The sequence below is a fragment of the Falco punctatus genome, assembly GCF_963210335.1.
Source record: "Falco punctatus genome assembly, chromosome: 4".
In the NCBI taxonomy this organism is placed as follows: Eukaryota; Metazoa; Chordata; class Aves; order Falconiformes; family Falconidae; genus Falco; species Falco punctatus.
Window position 1 is genome coordinate 109,426,113 of NC_137583.1, and position 18,763 is coordinate 109,444,875.

At 42.1% G+C, this 18,763-nt stretch overlaps 1 protein-coding gene across 1 annotated transcript in view; it reads left to right on the plus strand.

The window, feature by feature from the left end:
* Positions 1–6,927: 6,927 nt before the first annotated feature.
* Positions 6,928–18,763, plus strand: part of HIBADH (3-hydroxyisobutyrate dehydrogenase) — an 82,060-nt gene continuing 70,224 nt past the window's right edge. Inside the window, exons 1-2 of the mRNA XM_080386505.1 lie at positions 6,928–7,135; positions 15,520–15,680. Of these exons, the coding sequence (XP_080242631.1) occupies positions 7,054–7,135; positions 15,520–15,680 (243 nt within the window). The 5' untranslated portion in view covers positions 6,928–7,053. The remainder of the gene's footprint in view (positions 7,136–15,519; positions 15,681–18,763) is intronic.

Consider the following 18,763-nt stretch of genomic DNA (forward strand, 5'->3'; position numbering starts at 1 on the left):
CTGGGTGAGATTTTGAAGAGAACTTGAAGGGGATGATTGAATTCTTCTAGGAAATAGGTACTTGAATCTTTTCAGCTCTTCTGAGAAACCCAGTCAGCACAGTCTAGCCTAAACATCCTAATAGGATTTATCAAAGCTAAAAAGAGGGGAAAACCTCTAGTGCTTAACTGAACTTAGTACCAATTAGTACAAATATGTATGTACTGGTACCCTGTGGTAACCTGCCCATTCTAACATTCACCTGAGGTCCCAGTGAGATGCAACTGCTTTCCAAACTAGAGTACGAATGCTTCTGACAAAACAGTAAGTCTTCATACCAAAACAAAGTTTCTATGTTCCCCCAAGGCACTACATTCCTACAGAAGCCTGGAATTTACTTCCCCTTAAGATATGCAATATTTCAAATATTGCACATATTCAGGTCATGGTTGATTACTAAATTACATACTGCTACAGAATATATCATACAATTCAGCAAGAAATAAAGCAGTTCAGATTACACAAGGGTGGGGTTTTTTTCTGTAGGCAAAAATAACCACTTGCATTGCTGCTTATACATTCCAGTTAGTTATCTAGCGAAGAGCACACAGCTAGGAAATGAATGCTGCCCTGAGAATCCCAACTTGAATATTTACAAGCGTGAAGTATGTCATATTCTGTTGGACTCAAGGTCCCTCTAGCCCAGTAGTCTGTCTCCAGCAGTACCCAGTCAGAAACAAAATATGCAGGGATATTTCTCTGGAATGCTCTCCCACATCCAACTATTTGCTGCTCAGGGATTCCTGAGCAGTTCCACTGTGCTTTCATTGCATTTTACAAAGACGGTGAAAGCTCTCCAATGCAGAGAAGTAAACACAACAAATGCAAGATGAAAGGTTAGAAGGAGGAATGAAACACTGTAGGCTTGGCTGCCATTTCATATTGATTCAAGTTTCAAATGTGTTGCTCCATCCACTGTAGTTTCTTTTAGTTACACTTAGTGTTAATGTTGAATTTAAATATCAGTCTGCAATGAGGGTCTCATTTTACAGGTGTCATATGCCTGTAAGTCTCACTAAATTCAGTGAAAATTGTTCTTAGTTATCAACCCAGACTATAAAACTCCCAAGTCCTGAAAAGGAAATGTCCCAAAAGTAATTAAAAATTTTAAAAAACCTGATCACCTGTAATTATCCTGCATCAACAGATTTAAAGTCGGGGGCAGGCTCTGAAAGTGAATCCAACCTTTACCATAATTTGACACAGGGCATATATTTCCCTTTGCTTTCAGAGGTTCCTTATTAAGGGGAAAAAAAATCCTTAAATGACAAAAAATACTATAGATGTTCTGTGTTTGTAGGATTTTTTAAGTTCTTTGTCCTTTTATACGAGACCTGTAAAGGAAACTAAGATGGACACATTTTCAGCAGTAAGAATGAAAAGAAGTTGGTTTTGTTACATTATTTTATATTTACACATTTGTTTATGTTTCTTTAGGTCTCCTGGAACTTAATGAACACAATGTACCAACAGACAGAAAAATATAGCAGCTGCTTTCTGTATTACAAGTGCTCTGACAAGTTCTTATGTTTTAACATCCATGTTACAACATCACAAATGTTATGGAGCACACCTAAGGTCTCCACATACTTCTTACAGGGTAAGAAAATAAATCTGAGCCACTTAAAAACAAAGATTTAGATTTACAACATCACTGAGCATTCATTGGGTATGATGTAAGTAAATATACACAAGTTTTTGATGATCTAACAAGCTGGGATACAGGGATACAGGGCTATGCAGTATAAAGGTACTGTATCTTTTTCCCCACAGTTCTCATATCCTGCAGAAATGTGCCAGCAGCAGTCTACAAAGCCAGATGATATGGCAACTATGCATTAGAAATAGCGAGGCAATGTGGCTTAATGAACATGGTAATAATGGTAATGGGTATGACATGGTTATATGATAATGAGAGTCAAGAAAGTTGCATTCTCTTTCCCTTTTCTGTCACTCTGTGTTATACGACACTTTGAACCTCGTTAGTCTTCCCATGACCAAGAATTTGGTTTTACATTACCAATACCCAGTAGTTTAGGATTTAAGAGCTTTCTGTCCCACTCACTCATTCCAGCTTGGCCCATTCAGTCCCTCCAGCGTGAGGACCAGTGTGCCAGTGCAAGCATTCGTTGGGACAGACTGTCAAACAGATGAGCGAAAGGATTAACAACAGTTACATTGGCATACCTGAGAGGGCCATAAATTGTAATGCAAGGATCGGGATGAACAGCTGGGGCAAAAGCAGTGGGGATTTTTTTTTAAATCCTGCTCGTTTCAAAGGTCTGGTATAGAAAGCTGTCAAAAAGCAATTGAACTGACAGGACTGACTGAGGCAGAGCTCCAGGTATATCTAGGTTTGGGGAGCAACATGACTTAAATGGGTTTGACAGCTAAAAGATCAGTTCTTATAATGACATCTGTACTCTTTTTTTATAAAGCACTGTAAGATCTACTGATGTAAACAGATACATACCAGTTACAGGTTTACTACTTGTCATTCTCATATGATTTTTATACTGTTCTATTTTTACGTGTTGTAAAAACTGAATCCTACCTACACTACAGCAACAAGTAGGCTAGCAAGTTTTCCTTCAGAAAATAGTTCCTTGCTGCCATAATCAGTCAGATATTTTGAGGTCTCATTTCATGCCTAAATAATAAGGTAGGCATTACTGCTTTTAAGATACAATACACCATTGATAGAACAAAACTTTAAAGCCAATTAAATGTTGGCAATCTTCCTACCCCTGGCAAAGGCACACTTGTTAACAGTTCACCTTTGTGGCATGTTTGCAGTGTAATCACTGATTTCTGGAAAGCCTTTTTGGCACTTCCAGGTATTTTAAAATACCTAATGAATTTATTTTTATAGACAATTTTAGACTTCACTCACATTACTTTAAATCATTTTACTTTAAAAAGTAGAGGCTGTATGCACTCAAATGAGGTATGTATCCCCATTCTTAACTCCAGGAAAAAATAGTGATTTGTAGAACCAAGCTATACAAATAACAATTTATTTGCATTTTAACTAGTTAACAGTTGCAGAAATCATCACATACAAATCTTTATGAAACACTATCTTACTAGGTGTGAGTAAGGACATACTGCTGCTTTGTTGGAAAAAAAACAGAACAATTTTATCCTGGGTTTTAATATAAGTAAAAGCTTTCATGGCTAATTACTTAAAAGTATTTTGAAGTTAACAAAGCTTTTTTTCTTTATTTTCTGTGGAAAGAATGTAATTAGGTTGGTAAAGAAATAACACAAAAACCAAAATTAACTAGGAAGTCTTGATTTATAGTGAGATAAAAATTTTATGAAAGGCAAAATTATTTTTAACAAAATGAGCTAACTTTACTATAAGCCTACTAGAAGTTCAAACATCACTAGAGGGCATTTTGGAGAAAATAAAAACCACAGCAACACTATTAATTTAATTTTCTCCCTTCCACAAATGCTCTACAGTATGGTAGCCCTGCACCACCTAGTCCTGCAAACGCTTCCTTCTCATACTGGCTACCTTAAACGTACTAAACTACTAGTATCAGTTATATCATGACGTGATCATGATGTTCATTACGTGAACAGAGATTCCATTTAATCTAATCTCAAGGAATTGCATCTGTCTGCAAAAGCAATGTAAAAACTATAGTAAGGTAACAGCGGACATGTCTGTAAAAATAAAGTTGATTCACAGGTGTGTTGGCCAAGTAATATAAGGTTGTCTGATACTCTCTTATCAATAGGACTCGCCTTTAACAGTTTCTCATGCTTTGTTTGGAAGTGGTTATAGTGTATTTTTATTACGCTGGTACAAAGTGAAATTCTCCTCATAATACCTTTTAAACAAAGAATGTTTTACTTCTACCTACACAAGTAAAAAACCCTCTTAGACATAAAAGTCTAGAGAAGGATACAGCTATGCATGTAAAGCTGCATCTTGTAATGAGAGGTAAAAATCTGAATGCAAGGACCACACTGAGTGTAGCATTAGAGTCTTCACTTGATCCACCTATCTATTCTTAACCCCCTCAAAAATAAAACTAATCACTTTTCTCACTCAGTTCAGATTTGATAGGACTCTACAGCCAGCTGGAAAAGCGCCGATTGCTCTGAAAATGTAAGGCAGTGAAGAATTGGGCTGGAAGGCAAAAACCCATGTTTCCAAAGTTCTGTGTGATTACGTGTAAAATTCAGGTTTTAATAACTTTCAAAGGCCTTATTTGGATGACACCTCAGTACAGATTTCTGCCAGCAGAGCTGCCTCAGTGAGGAATCACACTTCTACCAACAAAATTGGTGTTCAAGATGGTTGTCAACCTCGTCACCACTGAGGAGAAAAGTAAACAGAGCTTCATTCACTAATCAGTAGCTTCATTCACTTGGCGCTCTTCAAATGGCATGGTGGAAGAGACAAGTGAGCTTATGAAAATATTGGTACATATGAGTCTCTGGGGCTTCAGATGTTTTGCAAAGTGCTAGCAAATTAAAGAGTTTCAGTTTTTGTGTGACTCTTTCCATTGCCTTAGCTGCAGGGTTCTTTTTTTTCTTCTCAAGTCATACTGAGTGAGACGCAATGAGAGAAAGCAGCAGCTGGGTGAAGGCAGGAGATCAGCCTGTTGAGCAGTAGCACTCACACATGCCAGAAAAAAGCTACTATATAACCACAGCCACCTTCACTGCCCACGAAATTCCTTTGCGTTGGGCTAGGTTAATTTAACTGTGTATTGTCCACTGCTTTATAGGGCCAAATATAAAAAAACGTATTATGGTACTGATAGAAGAAGCAAGCTAATATATTGAGCCGGTTCTTTCTGTGCTAACACATGAGTGAACAGCTGACTTCGTTAGACCTGTACTCCTGATGACTCCATTCTCGCAGAAGTCTGTAAATGATACTACGTAACAGCTACCAAAAAAAGCTCTGACCTAGCAAGGGTAACCTAATGACCGAGGGAGTACCCAGCACTCCTCCTTGAGAAACTAAGGCAAGGGTTTTTGTCATGAAAATAAGTTTTGTTCAAGAGGGATGAACGTGGCAGTTGCAGGACCGGAGCTGAAGCCTTACTCCAAGGAGGCAGCATTTGCCTGCCTCCAGCGTGCCCTGTCTCGGAGCCTGGCTTGCTCCCTCACAGCCCTGCAGCACCTGAAGCTCTCTCTCCCTGGACTGCCAGCAAGGTCTCAAAGCCCTGTTAGACTTTAGGCTGCAGCTGAGCAGCACAGCTCTTGCTAGCTTGTTCAAATACAAATCTTACTGATGTTGATAAAACCTGTATTAGGCCTTTGGGAACCGTGCTCTGGACATGATTGTTTTGGGTTTGTGTGGCAAGGTTTTAGTAGTGGGAGACTAAAGGGTTGGCTTCTATGAGAAGCTGCTAGAAGCTTCCCCAGTGTCCAGTAGAGCCAATACCAGCTGGCTCCAAGATGGATCCACTGCTAGCCAAGGCCCAGCCCACCAGCGACAGTGGTAGCAGCTCTCGGTTAACATATCTAAGCAGGGGAGGGGAACTAGGCAAGAGCAATTGCAGCTGGAGAGAGGAGTGAGAATGTGAGAGCAACAGCCCTGCAGGCAGTGAAGTAGTAGGAGGAGGAGGCGCTCCAGGCACTGGAGCAGATTCCCCTGCAGCCCGTGGTAAAGACCATGGTGAGGCAGGCTGTCCCCCTCGGCCCGTGGAGGTCCACATTTGAACAGATAGCCACCTGCAGCCCATGGATGACCCATGCTGGAGCAGGTGGATGTGGCCAAAGGAGGCTGTGACCCGTGGGAAGCTGCGCTAGAGCAGCCTCCTGAGAGGACCCGTGGAGAGAGAGGAGCGAGTTTGCTGGCAGAACCTGAGACCCCACAGGGGACCCACACTGGAGTTGCCTTTTCCTGAAGGACTGCACCCTGTGGAAGGGACCTGTGCTGGAGCAGTTCATGAAGATTTGTAGCCTGTGGGAAGGACTCATGCTGGAGAAGTTTAAGACTGTCTCCCATGGGAGGTACTCCGCATGGGAACAGGTGAAGAGCATGAGGAGCCCTCCTCCTGAGGGGGAAAAGAACAGCAGAGACAATGCGTGATGAGCTGGCCAAAGCCCCCATTCCCCATCCCCCTGCACCACTGCAGGGGAAGGAGGTAGAGAAAAGAGGGAATGAGACTGACCCAAGAAGGGAGGGGTGGGGGCAAGGTGTTTTTAAGACTTAGTTTTTATTTCTTATTATCCTACTCTGGTTTGATTGGTAATAAATTAAATTTTTCTCAAGTTGAGCTGGTTTTGCCCGTGATGGCAATTCCTGAGCGATTGTTCTGCCCTTATCTCAACCAACAGGCCTTTCGATGTATTCTCTCTCCCTGGCCCTGCTGGGGAAGGGAGCGGTAGAGGAGCTTTGGTGGGCACCTTGCATCCAGCCAGGCTCAACCCACCACAACGATGAAGCCGGTCACAAGCTCCGGCGCTTATTTGCCATCTGACTGGGCAAAAACGGCGCGCAAGGCGGCCCGCTCCCTCACCCCGAGGCCGCCGTTTACGGCAGGCTACCTCAGCCCTCACACGGCCAGGCCGCGCGTCCCCACCGTCTCGCACCACAGACCGCCTCCGCCAAACACCCGGCCCTGCCTCCTCTCAGCCAAGCGTCAGGAAAGGGAAGCCACGGCCGTCAGGCGCAGGCAAGAAGGAGGGCTGGAAGGAGACACCGCCCCGGGGAGAGCCGCAAGCAGCGGGACAGAGCCACTCGCAGCCCCGCCGCCGGCCCTGCTGCCCCAATAAGACGCCCCAGCGCCTGCCCGGCCCCCGCCCCGCCCCGCTCCGCGCTCCAGGCGCGGGTAGCCGGGCCCGCCCCATCCGTCACGGGGCGGCGGGCGGGGCCGGCCGGCCGCGGGGAGGAAGCTTTCTCTCCCATTGGCTGGATCCCGCCGAGGGGTGTCTGTGGTTGGCTGCGGTATCTGCCGCTCACAGCGTGGCGGGCGGCGGGTGGGGAGGTGCCGGGGCGGGTGGTGGCTGGCCGGAGGTCACTCGGCGCGGGGGCGCAGCATGGCCGCGGCTGTGGTGCTCGGGGGACCTGCGGGCTGGTGGCGCTGGCACAGGCGGGTGCGTGCCGCCCGCGCGGCGATGGGTAAGGACCTGCCCCTCCCCTCGGCTCCAGCGGCTCCGCTCTGACTGCCGGGCGGGGAAAGACCGGGCCTTTCCCGGGGCTCGGCCGGGGAGTGCTGCCGCCGCGCTGCCCTTGGCGGCCGCGGCCCTCCGCGCCCGACGGGCCCGGTGCAACGGGCGGCCCTGCCTGGCGGGCCCCGGAGCCGCCGCGCCGTGCAGCGCCCCCGGTGAGGGGCCGCCCGGGGGAGCGCGGGGGGCTCTGCGCTGGCACGGGGCGCTCCCGCGGGGCGGCTCCAGCTGCCGCGTTATTTGCGGCCGTGCCGGAGTGGCTTTGCTCAGTGTCTTCACTCGTTGGGCTAAGGGAGCATGCCTGGAAATCATCAGAGCCCGCGAAGGTTTCCTGTGGCACCAGTGACACGTTAGCGGTACCTGTCACTTAGATTTGGGCTGTTCAGCCCTCTTCATCATTGCACCCGAGTATTTTCCTTAAACTGAAGGTAAATCCAGTGGCACTTCTTACCGTCCCAGCTCCGCAGGTGCACACGCACGTATGGCTGGTTCATGGGCACTGGAAGGTGCAAACACCTTTAAATGCCGTGTGGGTGCAAGTGAAGAGGAGTATTTGCAGAACTGGACCTAGACGTTTCCCCTTTTCAGAGTCGTGAAAATCACGCTGCTGTTTCCAAGTAGTTTACCTGCTGAAGTAGATAACTGAAAATACACATTAAGTTGTCTTTTCAATGTCATCTCAGTAGCACTCTGTTGCTCATGTATGCCGCTGCATAGTTAGGCTCCCAACAAACAGGTGAAGGTTTTTCAGGTAGCAAAGTGGAAGAAATATATTATTTTAAGTTGTATGTGGTTCTAAAATCTTGATGCTTAACAAAGTGTTTCAGGAATTAATTACTTTTAAGTAACTCCTTTAAAACCTCGTTTAAACTGATCAATGAATATTGTTTGACATTTAATTTTGAAATTAGCTTTCAGTGTTATTTTGACTTGACTGTCTTTTCCACTAACACTTTAACTTTTTTTTTTATAGTTGCAGCTCTGATGGTGGGCAAAGTAATAGCTCAGGTGCAGCAGGCATATTGGTCACATGCTAGTAAAGTTAAATACAGGAGACCTGTGTGTGTATTTAGTGCCTTTTGTGATACCACGCAAGCAGTAGCTTTCAATGTATTTTGAACTTGCTGTGCATGGCAGCTCTCAGATACTTCTGTAAAAGCTTTGAAATCCACTGTCTTGGTCAGTATTCCAATGGTCATCTTTAATGTCGAGAAGATGGAAGGGGTCTTGTTTCTTGGTGAGCCCAGGGTGTGAAAAGCAAACCAAAACAGTACACTGGCCTTTAAAGTTGAAAAACATAGTTTGTCTTTGCCTGAAGACCTGAGTAAGAAAGTGTGACTAAGTCTAAGAAGAATTTGTGACTCTCCCAAAAAACTTCCATAGAACAGAATTTCAGTCAGTAGTGACTGTGGTGGAAGTCCTGCTGACTCCGTGAAGTGCTTACGGGTTGAAGGTCTAAGCATTAAGCCTTCTTAACTGCTGATCTCTACTGCTTAGTTATATGTCGAGGTTTCTGTACATCTGCTGTGTTTATTAGGTTTGCCATCCTTTTCTTGAGTTTTGAGTAGTCTAAAAGTTGTCTTTTGAGTAGTGATTTCATCAACGTCCTGAGTGAAATGCCATCCTAGTGAAGGAACTCTGCCAGCTCTGAGAGCTGTCCAACGCCACAGCTTGGTTAGCGAGCGGGCTGTCTTCATTCACTCATTGAATACTCCTTAGTTACTCAGTCAGTTGCTCTTTGCAGCTAGCACAGAGCATGACGGATTGTTTCTTCTGTATGTTTATACCAGAGGCTGTTAGATCATCTAGGAGGAAAGTAGCTGAGGGCAAATTTCAGAGGAACGTCTTAGGTGTGTTTGTGTATTAGCAAGTTGGATAGAGACCATGTAGTCTTGTGATCTGCAGCTGGCACTGGCTGGAAAAGGTGCTTCATGGAGAGGGTGCGTGTGACCTTATTTAAACATACATATTTGATGGATGTGAAGAAGTCCTTCTTGGGGACTGTTAGGGGGATTGAAGGGGAGGTTAATGAGTTGTGATGGCTGAGAAAGGAAGATTTTCTGTTGAATGAAGATTCATCAGCTGAAGGAGCTGTTCATCAAAAAAGACAGTACCCTGCTAGAGAATGAAAATGTCCTTACAAATAGTTTTGGATGAGTAGTAGGGACCCATGCAGTTAATAGTTAAATTAGTACTTTTGTTGATGCACGAGCTGTGTTTGAACGGTTGAATGATTCCGTGCACTGGTGCAGAGGCGCATTAATTACTAAGCAAGGATTATGACAGAAAGACCTGCTGCTCAGAAGTCCAGCACATTATTTAATTAAGGGATCAAGTGTACACTTGATATTCTCTTTAGATGAAAAGTACTTACTGCATGTTTTTGTCTTTAATGTATTAGCAAACATTTAATGAGGTATAGCTGCAGATAAGAAAAATGAGGTAAGACGACTCTTGACTGTTACAAGCTAGCATGTCTGTTTTTCATCAGCAGACCTTTACAGAGGCAAGGAAAAGCAAGTGGGATGTTTTCAGTGTAAAGCTGGCCAAATTTAGAGTCTTGTAGTCTTCTTAAATTATGATTTTGGCAGAGTGCAGTTCTCAAAATCATTGCATAACCTTTAAAAGCCTGTGACCCTGGGGCAATTTAAATTCCATTGGCAAAGCTTCTAGGAGCAGAAGGACCTAATTCTGCCCATGTACAGCTGGCCTTTCAACGTCTAAGTTTCTGCATCTAGTTCCCTCCAGGATCTAGTTCAGTAGAGGTTTTATGAGTTTCCATAGAGAAGTCTGCACAAAACACAAAACCACAGAAGCTCTCTCTGATCTTTTCTTTCAAAGCAGGAAGGAGAAAAGGGTTGGTATCTTCTGTTGTACTTGTACCAGAACTGAAGATGCTAAATCAGTGACAGGATCCTTCATTTAGTGGCTTATATTGAGTTGTCATCATGTTTTCTTCTCCTTGTCAAGTTACTTCATATGCAACTGTACTTTCTCATAAAGCCTTGAGCAAAACCAGCAGCTTCAGTAGTTGAGCTTCCTCTGGGCATCTTCCCGTGCTCCAGTTAAATCTCACCTACTGGATTGGAAAAGAGCTCAAGATGCACTGATCCAGAGAGATCAAGAATATTAATATGACTTGCAACCACTCTTGATTAGGAAATCCATATGGGACAGGAATATGTAGGCTATTATGCCTTGTGCCAGATTTATTGGTTTCATTTGGCCGTGGAGTTAGGGATTCTGTCCCAGGAGCTAGACGTTTTGGTGAGCATGGTTCAAAATAGATTTTTATAAAGCCAAAAAGTAAGTAATACATTTGAGATCACAATTTGTGAGTTACTGGTTTCCTCAGTCCTGTTCTTGGCCAGTTCGACTGTGCTTTCCCTCAGAGTACAAGCATTTTGGCCCTTTTCCAGCTCTACTGTCTGTGGTCCTGTCCAGCTATTAGTTCCTTTTTGTTTGAATACAAAGAGGTATCCTCTGCACTGTGTATTATAGCATCAGTGCAGTCTATTATTTGCAGTGAATTCAAGACACCACTGGAGCTGAAATTCTTTCTTGAAACTGTGAGAGTCATTACTTTGGGGGATAGTGTAAAATGAAATGTAAACATCTGAAACGATCTAAACTTGTAACTGTCATCATTCAGGTTAAAATAAAATTGCTTTCAGTATCTTTATGCAGAAGCTTGAAAAGACAAGTTTTAGTCCATTGGCAGGCCAGGTATTCTAAGGACAGGATTGCAATCTGTGCCTTTCTGAATTTACTCTCTTAATGGATGCATTTTGTTCAAGAAAAGGCATTCAGAGATTCATAAACTCTTGCTGATTTTTTAATTAAATTATTTTTAAGGTAGAATTCTCGTGAAACTGTAGCTTAGGCCAAGTGTTTCTATAGTAGGCTGACTTTTCAAAGCATGTCAATACATTTTTATCTATATTGTCTATAAACCCCCAATATAGCCAGAGGGTCATAAATTGATCCTCCTCCTCAGCAGAGTCTTCATAGTCACAGGGCTCTGTGAGCACATGGTCCCTCAAGAGAATAATGAAGGATCTCCTGGGAGAAGCCCAAATTCTTTGGAGTCAGTGTAGCTGTACCTGGTTTTGCTGACAATTAACTTGATCTATAGATTAACCTATGTCGCTGGTTCTGTTCCCAGTGAAGGAGACTCAGTTGCACATGGTATCAGTGATTATTTTAAAACTAGCTTCTCTTGTTCCTACTTGTGATGTTCTGCCCTCTGTTAGAAGTTGAATGAGGACTGGGCATTTTTCCAGCCATGCCATTGCAGCAGGTTACTGTAGATTTTATGGTTGAAGTAAAATGGACTCAATACCACAGGGACAGTTTCTGCAAATGCTTATACAATTAAAGGGATTAGTTAAGTGTACGTGTATGTGGTTTTGCAGAATATCAATGCTTAGATGTTTGAATTATACAGTTATTTCAAAACCAAGCCTGTGCCACGTATCAAATGGTAAACAGTGCCTAGATATTCAAGCTGGACATCACTTTCTGTGATAGCACCTGTGGAATTTCATCTAACATGACGATGTGAAAAATCATGTTATCTTAAACATCCTCGGTTTGGCAAACCCCCACTGTCTTAAGTAGGCATTAAAAAATAGGCCGTGATTCTAAATGCAGTTGATTCAAATGTAATGGAAATCAGCTCTATTAGCTATGTCTGTAATTTCGTCAGTCCTTTAAAGCAGTTTTCCTGTATTTGAGTACCTGGGGGTCTGGAGGTTTTTCAAAGCTGTTAATCAAATTATATCGATTTAAAGTGGCTAATTTAGTGCTGGGCTGTGAAAAGTTAAACCAAACTAAGAAGTCAGAGACTGAGCCAGGAATTGGACTAGTTCTTTAACAGGTCCCAACTCCTGTGGATTTGAGTATGTTCTAAATAGCACACAATAGCAAATGGTCCCTGCTTCATAAACTAAGACCCCCAAAAAAGATCAACAGAGACAGACAAAGGCGGAAAGAATAGAAAACAGTGGCACAAAACTAATACTACCAATCAGCATGTCGCCTCATGTTCCAGCCTAACTGTTGCTATGCCTTCTGGAGATGTTGCACAATGAATAGTTTTAAGGAAGGCCTTATAGTATAAGAATGAGTTAGTTTCATGGGTATTTACATTGTGAAGAGCTGCCTTAGAGAAGTAATAGAACTGCTTGTTGGCAATAGGCCTGTCATTGCAGTCCAATTACCAGTTGATGTTTAATAGTAACGTGATGATAGCCATGAAGTCATCAAAGCAAAGCAGTCTTATGTGACATGGTAGAGAAAAGTAAGGTAGGATGCAGAGGAGTGACAGAATGTAGCATGGATAAAACGTAATTCTGAATTCCCAGTATTTCCATGAATATCAAGGCAAGATTATATCTGTTGAGGCAGGTGGCCAGGTTCTGAGTAGTTGGTATCTCAGATATGATGAAGGAGGAAGCAATGAGATTTAAGTAGTTCATGGATGGGTCTTCTAGGCTGTAGGTATGAGTGACACGCATCACTGCTGGTGTCAGAACTGATAAAGAAAAAAAGGTATCAAGGAAGTTTTCTGAAGACAATTAAGAGACTTCTTGATGTTTAGTTTGAGGTGATGGTTAGATGTCCACGATATGGTGAGAGAAAAGATAAGAATAAAAGTGAAGAGTCTGCAAGAGTAAGCCTAAACACGGTAGCCAGATTTACAGTTCTGATGAGGTTACTTGGAATTCACCGAAACAAAGAAAACTGAGGTTTGGAAGCAAAGCTAACTGTAAAGCTAGATCAGGTTGCTCCAGGCTTGCTCTAAGGATGGAGGTTGCATCGCCTCTCTGTGTAGCCTGTTCCACTACAGAGCCTTTCTCCTCATCAGGGATGCTTTTCTTATTTCCAGACAGAATTTCCCTTCCTAAACTTTTGGCCATTGCCCCGTGTCCCATTGTTGTGCACCTCTGTGAAGAATCTGACTTAATGTGCTCTGTAACTCTTCTTCCCTTCTACTCGATAGGTAGTAGAAGATTGCAATTAGCCTTTGCTTCTCCAAGTTAAGCAAAGACAGTTCCCGTAGCCTCTGCTCAGACACCATATTCTCCAGCTCCTCAGTCATACTACTGATGTCTGCTGGGCTGTCTGCAGTTTGACCACATCTCTTGTGTATTGTGGTGCGTGGAACGGAATCCCCAATTTCTTTGACTTGTTGGATATGCTCTTGCTAATGTAACGCACAGTATGTCTTTAACCTTTTGCTGACTCATGATGTTGTCTGTGGGAATCCACAGGTTCTGCAGAGCTGCTGCATGTCTAGCTGGTCCTCAGCCTGCACTGATGTCTCCTGCCCCAAGTACAGGATGTTGTATTTGTCTTTGCTGAGCTTCTTGAGGCCCATTTCTCCAGTCTTTCTGAGTGGTAGCCCTACCCTGCAGTTTTTCAGCCATTCCCCCCAGTTTGATGTCACACATAATCTTGCTGAGGGTACTTATGTCCTGTCATCACGGTCATTGATGAAATTTTTAAAACAGCAGCAGCCCCATTATTGATCCATGAGGAACATCACACATAACTGACTGTTGCTAGTTTTTGAACCACTGAGCACTGTTATTTAAGCCCAACAGTCCAAACAATATTTCTTGCAGTCCAGTCCAGTGCATACTTTCCCCATTTGGCTACTGGGATATTAGAAGAGGCTGTTTTGAAAGCTTTACTGAAGTCAAGGTAAATAAGATCCACTGATATTAAAGGACAGAGAAAGAAAGGTGCTGCAAACTGGGACTTGAACCTTCTCAGGAAGCTGGAAGCTTTGGGTAACAAAAGGAGCAATTTTAGATTAGCGTAAATGATATACTGGGGAAGACTGACTCATCGAAACTATGGGAAGAAAAGACTCCAAGATGATTACTATGGCTGATGATGGTGTTTTAGGCTCTTTGTTCATTTGATTCCTAGACTTGACATGTAGCACTTAAAAAAGTAATGTGCTCTTTTCCTGACTTATCTCAGTTTGCATTAAGCGTTTTCCCAGTGCAGTTTTGTTTTAAATTGTGCTACTTCTTTAGCTATGTCATTGCTGCAGGCATCTGTGGAAACTGTCCCAGACCAAAGTTCTTTCAACGAACCTGATTTATTAAATGTGGCACTTTCAAAATAGTGCTACAGATGAAAGAGCATGACCATTGCTGGCTAAGAAGGAGCTTAAAGTCAGAAGGACTTTAAAATGATTAATCAAGTGTTATTGGCCTAGAGAGGATTCTTTGCTAAGCATTGAGACCTCTTAGAGTCTCGATCCAGCTTAGGCACATTTTCTGTATGTACGCTTCAGAGTTACTGCAGTTCCATAGTTAGCCTTGTTTCTGCCTGCTTAGTTGCCACGTGCCTTAGTATTTATTCTGCTTTTTTCTTTGTTGTAAAAGAGAAATTATTTTAAGTAATTGGCAAAGAAATCTCAGCACTGCCAAATTGTGCTGCCCTTACATTAGGAGTTTTAGAGTGATGAGACAGTGATTGCAGCAGATGAATGCCTGCAATGCTACTTACTGTCCGGCATTTGATACTCACTACCTACTTTAAAAAGTAACTTGCTGAAACTGCAGCGTTTTCCACAGATTGTAGGTTATGCTTTATAGTTCTTAGTAGTACAGCAAATAGACTACAGGAGTTATTCCTATAAAAAATTCATAATTTTGTGTTTTATGCTATAGTTTGTTCTGGTTTTCAGTATTTGCTTTTAAACTGTGATTACATGGCTCAAAGGATTTGCCATGATTTATTATGGAGACTTTTGTCTTTAAGTTAGTGGCTTATATCTGAATGCACGATCAGAAGACTGCAGTTACTATCTCTGAGGGGCTGCCTGAAATGAAGTGGCATCCTCAGTCCATTTCTAAAGGACAGGTGCTATATCCTAAGGCTGCAACCAAAGCTGTAAACAAGGCATCTGTAAAATATATATAAAATTTGATTTTGCATATCCAGTTTAGGATTTAGACATATAACAAAATACAGACAAGCCTGTGTATTTTAAGTCTGTGTTTGAGCTCTTCTGAGACCTTAGCTTTCAGGGATGTTGCTGAAGTTTATTACTGTACTTTTTGAAACACCCATATTTTCATAATTAAAATAATTTTCTTTGATATGTAGAAAAATCATTCTGGGATGGTATATGTGGCCCAATGTGAGCTATAATTCATGGTTTAAATTGTGTAGAATAGGATTCACATTTATACCATTTTTAAGCGTAAAGTTGTTTAAATCAATGAAAACAGATTACATGCTAACTTTTGTTACATCATTGTTACACATTACTCTATAATACAGATATATTGATATTTATTGTTTTGAAATCAGTGTGTTCTAGGGCAATGGCTTCCAAAACCCCAGTTGGATTCATTGGGCTGGGTAACATGGGAAATCCAATGGCAAAAAACCTGGTTAAACATGGATATCCAGTTATTGCATATGATGTGTTCCCAGAAGCTTGCAAAGAATTTCAAGACTTGGGTGCTCAGGTATAGTAATGAACTTTCTTTATTCCAACAATAACTGCATGTGTTGAATGGATCTTGCATGCAATGCATCTAAATAATCCAGAGTTTTTTCTTGGTTAAGATCACGATCAGAACTAAAACAATGCAGTGAATACAATCTGAATCTGGGAGGTTTTACTTGGAGCAAAGACATGATTCTACCCTAAGTAGTTTTCATGCTGTTAGCCAGTATTCTACCTTGTTGGGCTTCTCTAGTTGGTTTTCTCCCCCGTCTTTATGAGAGGAGGTTGATGGCCTGTTCTTTCACCTTCTTCTTTCTCCTGCTTCCTCCCTCAGGTCTAGATGGCCAGTGCACTGCTTTTCATCTGGTTCCTACTTTGACCTTTTCAGGTTAAATGACCCTAGTTAAAAATTCCTGCTGGCATAGCTGTAAGGGTTATAGGGACATATGAGCTTTCCTGCTGCTTCAAGGTGCAGTCCTCAGGGGCAGGGGAAAAATCTAATTATATAAGTGCTTATTCTCTTGGAGGTGAGGAGGGTTATGGTGAGAGAAGAGGAAGGAAAAAAGGAAAAAGGAGGGAAGGAAATTGATCACATTAAGGAGGTTTACCTTCCTGCTGTATACCCTGCAAAATCTTGGCCCTGTTCCAGTCAGTGCTGTTGCTTTTGTTGATCTGTTAATAGATCCAGAAACCCAATTCAGTTGCTGATGGGTCATTTCTAAGTGTCTGAAATGTATTTGAATGTTTTTGACACACTTCAAAGCTATAGCAGCTTAGGTAGTTGTGGGTGGCTGGGTAGGTGCATAAAACACTGAAACAAAAAAATGTACTTAAGTAAGGAGAAACCAATGCAAAAATAATACTCTGATGTGACAGTGTAGAGGATGGGGAGTTTTCCAGCTGTCGTAAGGAAATTGTAGGTAGACAGAGGAACTGTCTTAACTTGGAAGTCTTAACTGTTGGAGTTAATTGCAGCTGTTCTAAATAATGAGGTAATATCAAGATTCCTGAAAGATAAAATTATAAAGTGCACCTGTTGATAATTAATTGCAGCTCCCCTTGAATAATTACAGAATCCCGGCATTCAGCGGGAAAGTAAGCTTCTCGGCTCCTTATCCTAGCTACTGGTTTTATTTTGTTAAAGCAGCTGAGACCCTCAGGCATGAACCAGACCTGTCCTGAGTAAGAGTCTGGGCAAATGGAAAGGAAATCTGTTTTGAACAATTGGTTGTATTTTTAATTCATATGCTGCAGTGGGATCTCTTTGCTGTGGCTGCTCATTTGAATAGCTTACTGCCATAGTAATAGAATCCTTGTCATCCACTGCAAGACTTAACGTGTGATGTTAAAGGTGAACTGTAATGCTTTTAAAAATAAAGCCAAAAGTATGTTTTACGTTCGTAAATCACTAAGAGAATACATAGGTAGGCTTAAATACAAACAAAACACACTTGCAGAAAATATGTGAACATAACTTCCTCTTCTTGATCTGTAGGCGTAAATCCTACCCCAACATTTTTTTCAGGAGTTGGAAACTTGTGGGTCCAGGGGGCCTTGTAGAAACTGCTGTAGAAGGAACATTGGACTCCAAGGGCTGCTTTCTCTTTGGTCTGGCTGGTAAGGTTAAACCCTCAGGAGTGTTACAGAGGTGAAAAGATGCCCCCCAGGAGACAGTAAATGTTGTCAAATGTCCACTGTTTAAAGTCAGTGCTACTACCCAGGTATATGGAGGATGAAGGATGTTTGTTCATAAGTCTGCATATTCTGTAACTCCACTTTCTGAAGCCTCTGAAGTGGAAAACCGGGAGGTAGTATAGGTCAGGAGGCAGCCACCTGCCTGCTGATGGTGAATAGTAAGGAGAAAACTGGCAGAGAGAAGCATATGGAACCACTTGGGGTGAAAACTTGGAGAAAGTTGCAAGGCTACAAACAAGGGAGAATACTAAACAGTGCTGTGAGCAAGCAGGCTGTCTCCACACTGTACTGTCTTTCCGCTTCCTCACAGTTACCACTTTCTTTCTCACACAGCAGGGTGCGTGTGTCACACAGTTACTTTGCATCAGTTTACCTATCTTTGAATCTTATCTCAGATTCGAAGTTTGAGAGTGTTACTGTAGTCTTCTGATGTATAAAGCAGGATGAAAATAGAGCTTTCTTCAGTGTATTCAGTAAGAATGCTATTTCAGGCAAGCAGAACTATTAATTGACTTACTGTAAATATAAAGAAAAAATAGGGAAGCATTTTGGAAAAAATATAAGCAGATGCACATATTGAAGGACATAAACCAATGACCAATATGAAGAAAAGTCTCCCCTTTCCAGTTGCATACTGCAAAAGTTCACTTGAACTGGCAGGTATAAGAACATGTATGGAACTTGGTGGGCTGCTACTCTGAGATGGTCTGTTAGTAATCAGCAATTAGTATTTGGTATGTTTTTTTAAAGTTACACACATATTCTTAATGATTTCCAATGCTTTAATGTTTCCTAATAGCTTTCAAATAATGCAACTTTATTTCTGAGACAGGAAATCCCAAATAAATAAAAAAGTTTTGTGTGCTGCTTGTTGAATCAGGTAGGTGGGTTTCTTCTGGAATTATTAATCATATTTATTAACAGCACCAAAAAGCCAAGAATGACAATTCCCACTTTAATTCCCACTGGTTTTGCTACTTACTTCAAGGTAGCAACATGATTTTCCTTTGTATGGTTGTGGAAGTATTGTCCCAGTCTGTGTATGTTTTTAATCTAATTTTCTTCATGTAAAAGGCATGTTAGTATTTTGAAAGACATGGATGGAATAAATTAATTTCTGTGTAGATGACTACTATGTCTTCTATATATCTGTGTTGCTTAAGAATTGTTTAAATCTGTAACCAAAAACAAGCTGTACCCTATCTACATAGCCAGCTGATGTAGTTTTTGTGTGGGCCACAGTCTTCAGCTGATAACTTGCAAACCTCTAAGAATACTGGAGATAATCGTTTCAAATAAGAAGATGTATATAAATTCAGGTTCCAATTACACACTTCTCTCCTCCTCTATTAATACAAATTGGGACTGAACTGAACCAGAGATACTCAGACCTAAAGACAAAGGTGT